Source organism: Schistocerca americana, chromosome 9, assembly GCF_021461395.2.
Source record: "Schistocerca americana isolate TAMUIC-IGC-003095 chromosome 9, iqSchAmer2.1, whole genome shotgun sequence".
Taxonomy (NCBI): Eukaryota; Metazoa; Arthropoda; class Insecta; order Orthoptera; family Acrididae; genus Schistocerca; species Schistocerca americana.
In genome coordinates, this window is record NC_060127.1 from 36229203 (window position 1) to 36242335 (window position 13133).

The 13133-nt window shown below is 37.4% G+C and overlaps 1 protein-coding gene across 4 annotated transcripts in view; it reads left to right on the top strand.

Moving 5' to 3' along the window:
• The window catches only part of LOC124551004 (mediator of RNA polymerase II transcription subunit 1-like), a 597071-nt gene that overhangs the window by 522760 nt on the left and 61178 nt on the right, over positions 1-13133 (top strand). For all 4 annotated transcript variants that reach the window (XM_047125846.1, XM_047125845.1, XM_047125844.1 and 1 more), the window contains 3 exons: positions 5848-6015; positions 11206-11322; positions 12711-12793. In XM_047125846.1, coding sequence (XP_046981802.1) covers positions 5848-6015; positions 11206-11322; positions 12711-12793 — 368 coding nt within the window. The remainder of the gene's footprint in view (positions 1-5847; positions 6016-11205; positions 11323-12710; positions 12794-13133) is intronic.

Here is a 13133-nt window from a genome sequence, read left to right on the forward strand (position 1 = left end):
AAAGACAAATGTCATGTTTTGCCAATGACACTTGGCTTCAAGCCAGATGGAACTGCTGATGTCAGTGAATACAGATCCAGTTCAAGAAGTTTTTGAGTGAGGATTGAAAAGGAAAGTGCGTCAGTTGGACATATGAAGTGAGGTATCTCACAAAAAGCAGTTGGTCGCAGCAACACATAAAGCTGAACGTCTTCAATGTTCCAAACACAGCAACAAGGCAGCAGCTGAATGGAGTTGTCTAATATGGTCTGATGACTCACAATGTTACCTCTTTTCAAATGATCTGAGGCACCAACTGCACTGGCAGTCCTGTGAGATGTTTAACCTCGCAGTGTGTGGTGGTTCTAATGTTCTACATCTACATGCGTACTATGCAACTGACCGAACAGTGCATGCCTCAGGGTACCCTGTGCCACTACTAATCACATTCATTCCTGTTCCAGTTGCAAATTGAATGAGGAAAAACCAACTGCCTATATGGGTCCGTATGAGCCCTAATTTCTTGTATCCTCCCTTCCTAGTCCTTACACAAAATATATTCAGGCAGCAGTAAAATCAGTCTGCTGTCAGCTTCAAATGCGAGTGCTCTAAATTTTTCCTCATAGTAATCCTCAAGAACAATGTGACCTTCCATCCAGGGATTCCATTTGAGTCCCAAGGCATCTCTGTAATACTTGCGTGTGTTAGAACCTACTGGTAACAAATCTAGCAGCCCACCTCTGAATTGCTTCAGTGTCTTTCTTTAATCTGACTTGGTGAGGAAGCCAAACACTTGAGCAGTACTCAAGAATAGGTTCCACTTGCGTCCTATATCCAGTCTCCTTTACAGATGAATGATACCTTCCTAAAATTCACCCACTAAACCACAGTCGACCATTTACCTTGCCTACCACAGTCCTCAGATGCTCATTTTATTTCATATTGCTTTACAGTGTTATGCTCAGATATTTAAACAATATGAATATGTCAATCAGGACACCACCAATGCTGTATCTGAACATTGCAGGTTTGTTTTTCCTACTCATCCGCATTAACTTACATTTTTCTACATTTAGAGCAGTTACAATTCACCACAACAACTAGAAATTTTGTCTAAGTCATCTTGAATTCTCCTACAGTCACTCAACTTCAACATCTTAGGTGGAGCACTCCAGATGACACCCGTGCCTTTGGCGATCACTTGCCATCGATGTCAGTGTACTGGGTTCTATTACTTAAGAAGTCTTTGAGCCACTTGCATGCCTGGCGACCTGTTCTATATGACCATGCCTTTGTTAATGGTTTGCAGTGGGAAACTGCGTCAAATGCTTTCTAGAAATCTAGGAATGTGGGAACTGCCTGTTGCCCTTTATCCTTGGTTTTCAGCAGATCTTCTGGGAAAAAGGCAAGCTGAGTTTTGCACAATCAGTCCTTTCTAAATCCATGTTGATTTGTGCACAGAAGCTTTTCAGCCTCTTGGAAATTTATTACATTCGGGCTCAGAATATGTTCTAGAATTCTGCAGCAAACTGGTGATAAGGATATTGGCCTGTAATTTTGTGTGCCCCTCATTTTACTGTTATTGTATACTGCGGTCACCTATGTTTTTTTACAGTGACTCTGGACTTTTCGCTGATCATACTGTGAGTTGGTTTACCACAAACATGAACCAGAATGTATATTTCAACGGCAACCAAGTGTTAACGTTTCTTTTTTTCCCCTATGTCTTCATAACAACTATGCTTTGGACACTCCCATATTCCAAGATAACAGCAGCCATGTCTGGGACTATTTGGAAGAGCAAGTGAAATCTAGCAGTCAACATCTCTGCAGTTTGGTAGCTCTGCAGTATATAACCATCAACGAGAAACTTCAGCAGGATATGATATTCATGAAGAAAGTCGTGGACTTTCTTCCATCATCAAGGCCAGAGATGGTGTTTCATAGTATTAGCATGGTATCTCTTGGTGACATGACTAATTTTTGGCTGGTGTATTTCCCAGCACTGCACCATTTATTTCTCAGTGTCTGCATGTCACTTGTATTAACAAAGTTCCTTACCCACGACCAGTAATCACATTCTTTTAATGCTTTCTTCCCCATTGTTTATATCTGTGTAATAGCTCACCCACAAGACAGAACTCTCAGAGGCTTGCTGTGTTCATTAAGTGTAAGTAGGAATGCTTTGCTCTAATGAGCAGCTTTCCTGAGCTGCACGCCTAATGAAGCAGTTCCAGTGATAGACAGAAATAAAAACCCAAGGCCGTCAGACCCCCACCTGTTGGCAAATACCAGCTGCCACTGCTGCAGTCTACAGTGGGCTCTGAAACTGTGTGTTGTGCCAATTTTCTCTGTTTCAAAGCTAAATACAGCTTATTGGATGGTGCTCATTCAACAATTTCATTCTGAAATCACGGGGAGAGAAGGTTTGATTGAGTTATATTTACATTTGTGTTTGCTGCTTGTTAAGATTTTTGTTACCCAAACTATGCAGCAAAGGGTCTCCACCTTAATTTTTAAAACAGTGGAACCTGTCATTGGCATCTTTTCTGTTTCATTTTGTAATGATATTTCCTAAATCTCACATTGTATTGGAAGCAACTGAATAACTCAAAAAATAGATTTTAGCATCTACTATTTAGATTTTTACAATTATTCTTGCAACATAATTGATGTTGAACTCTGCATCATAGATTAAATTAAAGTCCCTGCAAGTTCTGTATTCAATCCAGAGCACTGCAACTAAAATTAGTTTGACAACCACCCTGTTCAAATGTCACCAGCTTTTGTGGCTTCATTTCATGTACCTCACTTGCTGATAATCATCGATCTTGAGTGAGGTGTGTAACACTGCCTCATTGCATTTCCTACACCTGAAATAATATCTGGGTCTACTTAACATAGTTCAGGCTGTCTATGTCAAGTTAGTCAAAGAAATGATGTTACAAAAAACAGTCAAAATACCTTTAAAACTTGTTTACTGCATCACAAACTGAGGAAGACTGATATAGGTTTTGCACCTAAAACATGACGTAGCACTGACATACCAAGGCTATTGCCACTGTTCCCTATGTAGCTTCCAACAATAACAAAATTATATGGTAGATTGTTTCAATCACACTTATTTCAGTTCACAACTAATATTTCAATGCTTTTATAAAACTGGTTATGGAATTTGGTTTTGCAGAATTTTTTAATTAGTTAGCATGTTGAAATATTACGTGAAATATGTATTTACGATGTTCTAATTATTTTCATTGATAGTTTTATAAACACAGATTGGTTTTTGTTCATAACACAGATCCTGCAACGTAACAGTTACCTTTATCATAATTACTTTTACCTTTCTACGTACAAATTGATAAATTGGACCTTTATTTACATTGATTTTGATGTATTTTCAGTTTGTGGTTTGATATCTTTATAAATAGATTGCACTTCAATGTAATTGGTCTCAATAACCCCAAGTTGACTTAGTTTCATCAATATAGCAATCCAACAATGTTACACTACTAGCTCTTTAATTTACATAATTTCACATGAACTTTGGTACCTAGTGTCAGATACTTCATTATCATCATAATCATAGATTTCATTTTTCTGCCACATTACATTCTAATTTAGCTTCCATTTATGAATAATTCCCTTAGTCACTTCCAGTGTGAGTACCAAATTAATCAGATGTTTTTCATTGCACAGCTGAGTAAAAAAGTCTCATATGATCATGAATGGAACTATGAGTATGAAACCAATTAAATTCAGCTATAAGAAATGGCACCAGAGAAATTCTGAATCTGCAGTGTAGTTGCATTACATTGAAGCAGTCTCCACTGATTCTATTCTTTATATTTCAGTTAATTTAAGAAATGTTTATTTTCAGTCTCAGTTGTACATATGCTAAGTTACTAGTTTCGATGATTCAGTGATCGTCTTCAGATCTGAGCTGGCACTAATCATGAGCAGTCAACTATTTTTTAAATAAAAGACCATTCATATTTGAAATTGGTCATTGACTGATTAAACTAGTCATAATTCATCATACACACATCCGAGACTATGGAAATAAACATTTCTTGAACATATAGTTGTGGTACTTTACGTGACAAAAATCTCGTCAATTATCACAGTCACATAATTAAATTACCCTTTCAGATCTTAATGTGACTATCTTTTATTGTCGTATCATGACTTTTATTACTTATTAATTCAATCTAGCGTCTGGAATATGCCAAATCTGCAGTACCATCATGACCTCATATAAATTCATGTATCCAGGAATGAAAGGTTTTCACTACTGGTATGGTTACCATGAATTAACTTCATTTCAGGCTGTATATAATCTGTTGTCCACTTTTCAAAATTTAAAAGTTTTATTAATGCCCAGAAGTAGTCTTCATCTGTTTCCTTGAAATACGTGATGCTGATTACTTAAGGTGTCTATTGGCAGACAACTGTTCATTGTATTGGTATTAAAACATAAAAATGTTGCTACAGGAATTATTCTCACCAATTTGTGTCACTTAACAAACTTTTACAGTCTTTTCATCAGACTCATCTCTCACTCGTATACATGCATTCATTCATTTTTGATTTGTACGTGCATCTCGTTTCATAAATCTAATAATGGAGGTGATCCTCAGGGATATGGAACAGGACAAATTATACATCAACAGTTAGGAGCAGACAATAAAGAGTCGCAGATACTAACAACCTGTTGCAATTAGTACTAATCTAATTGCATTGATAATTACAGAAATTAAGTTTTCTTAAAGAGAAAAACAGCCACTTTGCCAGAAGCCACCACTCTCCCTCTTATGCTACTCAGCAGCATATAGAGCATTTATGCAACTCCACAGATTGCTGTGAACAGTATCAGCTATGTAGTGAAAAAGTTAAAAGTCTGTTTCTCTTGTACATTAATGTTAACCGGAAGTTACATCCCCCTAGTTCAAACACACTCACAAATTATAGTGGAAATGGCTAACAATATACTTTTTCACTTTGTTATGGAACATTTGACAATTTCCAATTTCTTGGCTGATGTTTATGAGCAAACTGTCAGACATTTGCACCAGATAATAAAACTCCAACCTAAACCGTAGATAGGAACACACAGATTATACAGAAATTATTTTTACTCTTGGAACTTCCTGGCAGATTAAAACTGTGTGCCAGACCGAGACTCGAACTTGGGACCTTTGCCTTTTGCGAGCAATTGCTCTACCATCTGAGCTACCAAAGCACGACTCACAACTTGTCCTCACAGCTTCAATTCTGCCAGTGCCTTGTCTGCTCCCTTCCAAACTTCACAGAAGCTCTTCTGCGAACCTTGCAGAACTAGCACTCTTGGGAGAAAGAATATTGCAAAGACATGGCTTGGCGAAAGCCTGAGGGATTTCCAGAATCAGATATTCACTCTGCGCTGATATGAAACTTCCTGGCAGATTAAAACTGTGTGCCGGACTGAGACTCAAACTTGGGACCTTTGCCTTTCGCTGGGCAAGTGCTCTGCCATCTGAGCTACCGAAGCATGACTCATCACCTGTCCTCACATCTTCAATTCTGCCAGTACCTCGACTCCTACCTTCCAAACTTCACAGAAGCTCTTCTCTTGGTACTGCAGTTCTGAATTTCACGGTTCAACTTAAGTTAGTAAATGCTGTTGCCATTAGGGAATAAATATATTGACAACAGAGTTTAAGGAATCCTGGCCCCAGATGAGGCTTCTGCAAGATATTAAATTAAGATTTTTTGATGATATTCTTTACTGCATACTTCTGTAGAATAAATACTTTTGTTATCTTGGTTTTGTTGGCTTAGAAGATTACACTCATCAAAGTATCACACAAGTTAATTCCTTTTTTGTAGATTGAGCGTGAAGTTATCCTGAGCAGTGCAGATAAGAACTCAAAGATTCCAATCCTGCACGAGTACAAAAAGAGGACAAAACCAGCAACAATTGCACCAGAGGGGCCCAACAAGCAGATAGCCTGGACAGAGGACAAGAGGCAGCACCTTCAGCAGCACCATACTATGGTGAGTCCCCATAGCACACAAAACAGTGCTCAGCTCTTGTGCTTGCAGTTAGCAGTCACAGATTAAAACGAATTTAACAGTATTTTTATCCTTTTAAAGACAATATCTAACAACATTTTGTTTCAAAGATTGAAAATTCAGGTTGGAATACCAACAACACGAGGAAAAGGATAGGTTGCTACTCTCCAGAAAGATGATACACTGAGTTGTAGACAGGTACAGCAAAAATACCAACACTTAGCTTTTGGCCAAAGCCTTCTCCACAAAAGGAATAACACACACACACATATTTTGATTCACACAAGCATGCACACATGACCGCCGCCATTTCTAACAGCTCAAGTGGAATTCCAATATGAGCTGCCTGAGATTGTTGTTGTATGGGTGAGATACTGTTGCTTGTGTGAATGAATGTGTGTGTGTGTTTTCTTTTCTGAAAAAGACTTTGGCTAAAAGCTAAGTGTGCAATAGTCTTTTTGTTGTGTCTGTCTGCAACTCAGTGTGTCACCCTTATGGAGAGTATTAATGTGCCCTTTCCCTTACAATGTTAAAATTTTATTTCACTAATTTAAGCACTATCTTGCCTTTCATGAATAGTATGTTCCTCTGTTATAAAGCTGAAATAAATTAACCCTTCTGGGTCACTAACTATGAGGCATGTTCAAAAAGTAAGTTTCATTAGTGTTTTTGAAAGAGAAGATGGTACACCAGGTGACACAAATAAATGCCATATGAATCCACACCCATTGATGGTGCATTGTGCATTGTGCAGTGGAGGAGGAATGACACATGCACAGAGCTCCGAAGAAAACAGAGTAGCAGCAGACCGGGGTGCCGCCCGAGGTTATTACAGCACAATCACGATGACAGACAGACACATACTGACAGTGCAATTGCCAATGGAAGTGCGTGTTGTTATCTGGTACGAATGGGCACGTGGGACTAGTGTGTTGATCATCCATAAATACCTATAGACAGTGTGTGGTGATGTGGTCATATCTCGTCGAATGGTTGGTCACTGCTGATGCATATTCAGAGAAGGAACACGGAACAGAGTGCGGAACATGGAAGCTGAAGTGGGTATCCCTTCACATCCGTGAACAAAAATAACATTGCTGAGGTGCACTGGAGCAGGCTGTGCAACAATTCCTTGCATCGCAAGGCACTGGATTTTTACCAGCGTGGTTCCATCAAACTGACTGCACACTACAACAAATGTCTCACTGTCAAAAATTAGTGTAAGGTGTATAGTTTGTGATACCATGATGTATTTGTTTTTGGCAATAAAGTTTCTATGTGAAAAATAGTGATGAAACTTGCTTTCAGAACCTGTCTCATACATAGGGCCATATATACACTTGCACTATGCAGGGAGAGTGAGATGATATTGTGGCAGATGAGATGTATCAGATCATTAGACATATCAAAATAGGGAAAGCACCAAGAGATGATGACATTTCAGTTGCAGTGACTGTAGCTCAAGGAAAAGTCATACTAAAAGAACTTGCAAAATTATTGCAATGATTTTTGTGACAGAAGGTGATTCCCAAAAACTGGAACACCACTAGAATTATTCTTCACAAGAAAAGGGGCAGACCAGCACACACCTATCAGTTTCCCCTCTGTAACGAACAAGCTATTTAAAAATAAATTTCCAGTGTCCAAAATAGAAACCTTGCTATTAGTGTGTAATCCCAGTTTTGACTTACAGCATTTATACTTGGACTTTTAATGTGAAAACCATTCAGATGGGTTGCTCAGTGAGCAATTGAAAGACGTACATGCTGGTGGAGACAGGAAAACAACCATCCGGATCAGGGGGGCTGGCTATTGAGTTAGATGGGACATATTGCATGTGAATGGGTGGTAGAGGGACCAAGAGTTTGCTGGATTCCAAGAGACAAGAAAAGATGGAAATGATCATCTGATGGATGGTGAATATATGTCATTATAAAGCATGCAGGAGCTTGTAATGATTCTGCTACCGATGTTAGTGGGAATTCACGTAATGTCAGTATGTCAGTTATTTATATTTTGCTTCAGATAATTTTTAAACTGTATTACAAATTCAAATGAATTTTAGCAGAATTTGACATAAGATCTACATGCCTTTTGATATTATGTTCCAATAACGTGATGAAAACCTCTTTGCTGCTGTTATACAGTGTAGAATGTGGATTAGATTAGATTAGATTAATACTAGTTCCATGGATCATGAATATGATATTTCGTAATGATGTGGAACGAGTCGAATTTTCCAATACATGACAGAATTAGGTTAATTTAACAACATACTTAAGTTAATATAACTTTTTTTTTTTTTTTTTTTTTTACTCCATCAAATAACCAACAACTAAATCTTATGCAATTTACTCTGCTTAGTACTTCACTTTAATATACCACTGAAGCCTCATTACAAAAGTACAAACTTGGCTGAACAAGTGGTATTAAATTTCCGACTATTCGACTCTACTCTCCAATTCACCATGCAGCCATCGTACATCTAAACACAAAATAGTTACCATATTACACAATGTAGTTGAAGTGTTTACAAAAATAAACTTTTAGCTGTAAGTTTCACATTTATAATGGTTAATGTGCAAAAGTATGTTTTACAAAAACATGTAAATAAGTTTTACATAAACAGAATTTTGGTTAGATATGGAGAGTTTTAGGAAATGTGTTTACTATGCATTTAATTTCAAAAGACATTACATTATTTTTAATTAATGGTTGTTTTTAATACTAAGATTCTCATAGAATCTTGAATAAAAAGTGAACAGATTAAGATAGTTAGGTATTTCATAATCATACATATTTTTAATCCAGTTACATGTTATTTTCTAGAACATTCTCAGTGGGAGTTTAGATAATCAATAAAGTTTTAAGATGTAATAATATTTTTTAACTATAACAGCATTTGTGAATCCATGTAACATTGAGATTATGAAAGTCAAAGTATTAACATCAATTATGAGAAATTTTCAAATACATGATTTTGGTAATACATGATTTTGGTCCATTAACCTTAAGGATCATGTAGTACAGTAATTCGTTTTGTTCTGGTAGACTACAAGTAATATGTAGGTGTACAGCTGAAGATGACACGTTCTTACATGTAGAAGTCTGGAGGAGGCCTTTACACAGCAGTGGTTGCCAAATGGTTGTTGTTGATGGTGGTGGTAATGATTGCTTCTAAGGTTTGACTCGGCACTTCTGCCCTTCCCAAATTTGTTAAAGCTCTCATTCCTTTTTTTAAGAAACAATAACTCCTTTCATCACAAAAAAGAAACCATTTTCATCAATAATCAAATGCTGGTAAGCACAAGCAGTGAGTCCAGTGTGAAGATGATGGGAGGGAATGCCAGCACGCAGAGCTACCACTCCCTGGAACACACCCGCTGCAGTTGGTATTCGGTGGCTGTAGCAGCAGCCTGCACAGGCCAGGGGAGGAGAGGGGGTGGGGGGGAAGTGGGGGAGGGTGAGTTGCTACCATGAATGCTAATTGGTGCAGCTCACTGTGCAGGGCACGAGGCACGAGGCACTCCACACCGGAGCGCAGCCAGTCTGGCAGTCTACCAGGTAACTTCCACTACACTGTACACTAGAATACTTTCACTCGGTATTATTGTATGGTGCAATTTTCTATGGCTTGGCAGCTAAGGTCCAAATAGAATTTATCCTGCAAAGTGTGCAGGGAGCGTGTTATGTAATGCTGACTACTGCACGTCTTGCATAAGTATCTTCAGAGAGCTCGGGATTCTTATATTCACATGCAAGTATGTGTGCTCCCTAGCACTGTTTGTGGATAGTAATAGAAGCAAAATTAGGATGAAGTGTGAAAAGCACAACCAGGAATAATTTCTATGTAGACTGTGTATCCCTTTCTAGGACTGCAAACGGACTTAAATACTCTGGCGCAAAAATCTGTAAGAGGTTGCCGAACGTCATGAAGGACATTGGGAAGCCCAAAATATTCAAAACTACAGTGAAAGATGGTGACATTAGGCAGTCCCTCCTATAATTTACCAGAACATTTGGACTCTGCAGTGTAAATTTTGATTAACCTTTTAATTTTTCCAGTAAACAGAAAATCTAAAAAGTTATCTGAAATCAGCAAAGTTACATATAGACTTAATTTGAATAACCAGATAAAAACAAAAAGTGAGTAGTGCAAGAGGAATAGTTGCTTTTCTGCTAATGTACATACAATAAAGTTCCCATAATTATCAATGTGAGTGGATTTGCACCAGTTTTATGCAGTAACTGTTTCTGCCAGTTGATGCATATTTCAACTCTTTCCACACATTTGAAGGCTTCCCTTCATAATGCAATTTGCTAGAAAGAATTTGCGAGTGAGTGAATGAGTTAATGAATGATAACTAACAGATCTGAATGAGTAACATTATAATTATTAATCACCATCTGTAGATCCCACTATAATGGAGAACCTTTATGCATATGGACAGAGTTGTAAGTGTACATTAGCTAAGAGAAGCAGTTATTAGCAACCATTTCTTTATTCTTTATTAATAAACAACTTGTCTAACTGACGTATGCTGTTTTGTGTTTAGTATGGCTAAATAGAACATAGAAAAACATACAGGAAAAGTTCTTTGCTTAATATTTGCTTGATTACATTCATTTTTATTGAAGAATAAGAGTTATCTACATAATGCAGGAAGAGAAGTCTGTTTACAGTTGTTATGCAGCAAACAGGAATCTCCAATCTTTGAATCTAGATATCAAACAGTTTACATCAGCAGTGTCTAGACATGTTTTCAATCTTCTTTTTAACTTGTCGCAATTACCAGTTTTTTTTTCTTTTTTTTTTCCCTACTGGCAGCTACAACAAAATGATGTAGAACTTCACTCTGGACACTAGTCTGCACAGAAAATACTTTATTGCCCTTTGTTGAGATTGTCTGTTGTTACATGAGTAGTAATAACCATTTGGGGGGTGAGAAGATACCAAGATCCTTTAGAGAGACTCTCTCATATCATGAAAGACTGTGGAGTTTTGAACAGCTTCTCTCTCTCTCTCTCTCTCTCTCTCTCTCTCTCTCTTTCTCTCACTCTCTCTCTCTCTCTCTTTGTCTCTCTTTATCTGTATCTATATATAACTCAGTAGGTAGCATATTTTTTTACTTCACTGCCATCCTGCAATGATGTATATCTGTTTCATCTCAGCATGGGCCAGTAAATGGTTCTGACGACACACTTGTTCTGACTACGAGAACTCTGCACAGTTTGAACCTCGGGGATAAAAGCATGGCCCTGGAGGACATGTCTCACCAGATGTACAAGGTAAATATTCTATGTTTATTAGAAACAAGTTTAATTTTCTACTTAATGATCAAAAATCACATACTCTTCCAACTGAAATATCCACATGTTTACTGTTATATTTAATAAAAGAGACACTGCTGTCACTCATCTATGTTTTAGTTAAAAAATACATTTTCTGGATTTCCAACCAAGTTGACAGTTCCATTTTTATGCACACTATAATCTGTGACAGTAACATTCATTGCCATAGTGATCATAAGAAACTGCAGATGCTCCACGTGCAAGTTTTGAATCTTTGTCATCCATCTTTCTTCCCTTGCTCCGTTGCGAAAATTATAAAAGAAAATTACACCTCTGTAAAGACCCTATTTTGCTGTTTTTTGTCTTGAAGTTCTAGAGAGGATATAATTTATGTTTGTATTTGTCCATTTATAGCATATTGCAATTACTATTGTGCTAATAAATTATTAAGTTTGGTTATAAGTCATCAGGTAGTACAGGCAAATATTTCACACATTACATACTGAGCTGCATTTTGCATTTTACACTGGCTGTCTGAAGGTGGCTCTTAAGAAGAATCAAAACTGGTACTCAATAAATTGATGTGTGATCAATGAGTGTTATCTTGTAATAAATCTCAGTATGATCATGGTTTCCCAGTGGCGTCATTAATTTGTTCAGGTATCAACTTTTCAGTATTGCTCAAAGCTGCAGTGGTGTGTATGTACAAAGGAGGGTGAAGAAGAGTCATACAGCAGCAAGAGTTAGTGTACTGTACGAAAAGTCAACAAGTCTATGTTTTGACATATGTATTGAATTTTGAGTTACTGCATATGTTGTGCCTTGTCTGTATTGCCTTTGCAAAGTTTGGTGACATAATGGAAAACTACCATGAAAATCAAAAGCAAAGGCTTTCTACATATATCAGAAGAGAGCTGAAAGCAGAAACTGATGAGACAGAGAGAGAGAGAGAGAGAGAGAGAGAGGAGTTATTGCAGTCACAGCTGCAATTTAATATAATTGATGGTTCATTTTGGCTATTATAGATCATATTCAGATCTTTCCAGCTTAATTATAGAGTACAAATTAACCTCATCACCACATATGGCCGTCTTAACATTAAAACGCGTTTTAATGCTGAGTGGGTGGAAGTTGATGTATTACTCTATTAAACCGTAACTAAACCAAATAGATTTGAAGAAGCCTCATAATGGCTGAAACTGACAATTACCTGTATTAAATCACTGCTGTGACTGCAATAAATAACCAGTTATAACTGTGACGACAGTTGCTGCATCTCTTTGTAGACGTTATGTCGTGTCTTATATTTGTCTGTCTCCACTTTATTTGGTGTATATGACTTAATCAGTGCAGCAAAATATACACTAAATGTTACATCTGTGTAGGCGCAGCCTCTGCAGGTACCGAATGAAGCCAGCCGAGGGAAGGATTACAGGAGTCAGTTTCACAACCCTTACCTCTACAATGGGTGAGTCAAATTTACAATGACAAATGTTAAATTATGCCCTGTCTAACACAGTCACTCCATCCGTATACAACAAAATTTAATTATTTAGTTCAGTTGGTGATTTACTAGTATGAATAACAACACTGCATCACCACAGGTCACTATGAAGATGGAAATGTTAGAGAAATTACAGAAACTTTGTACATTCATAATTAATTCTCATCTTGAATGCAGGATCAGTGGGTCTTGGAGTTTGACTTTCAAATAACATGAAACACCTACTTCAAATTTTTTCTTTTATTTTTGCCAGATGCTAGGCAAATTTGCAGACATTGGTACAGATACACTCCCACTCACCTCT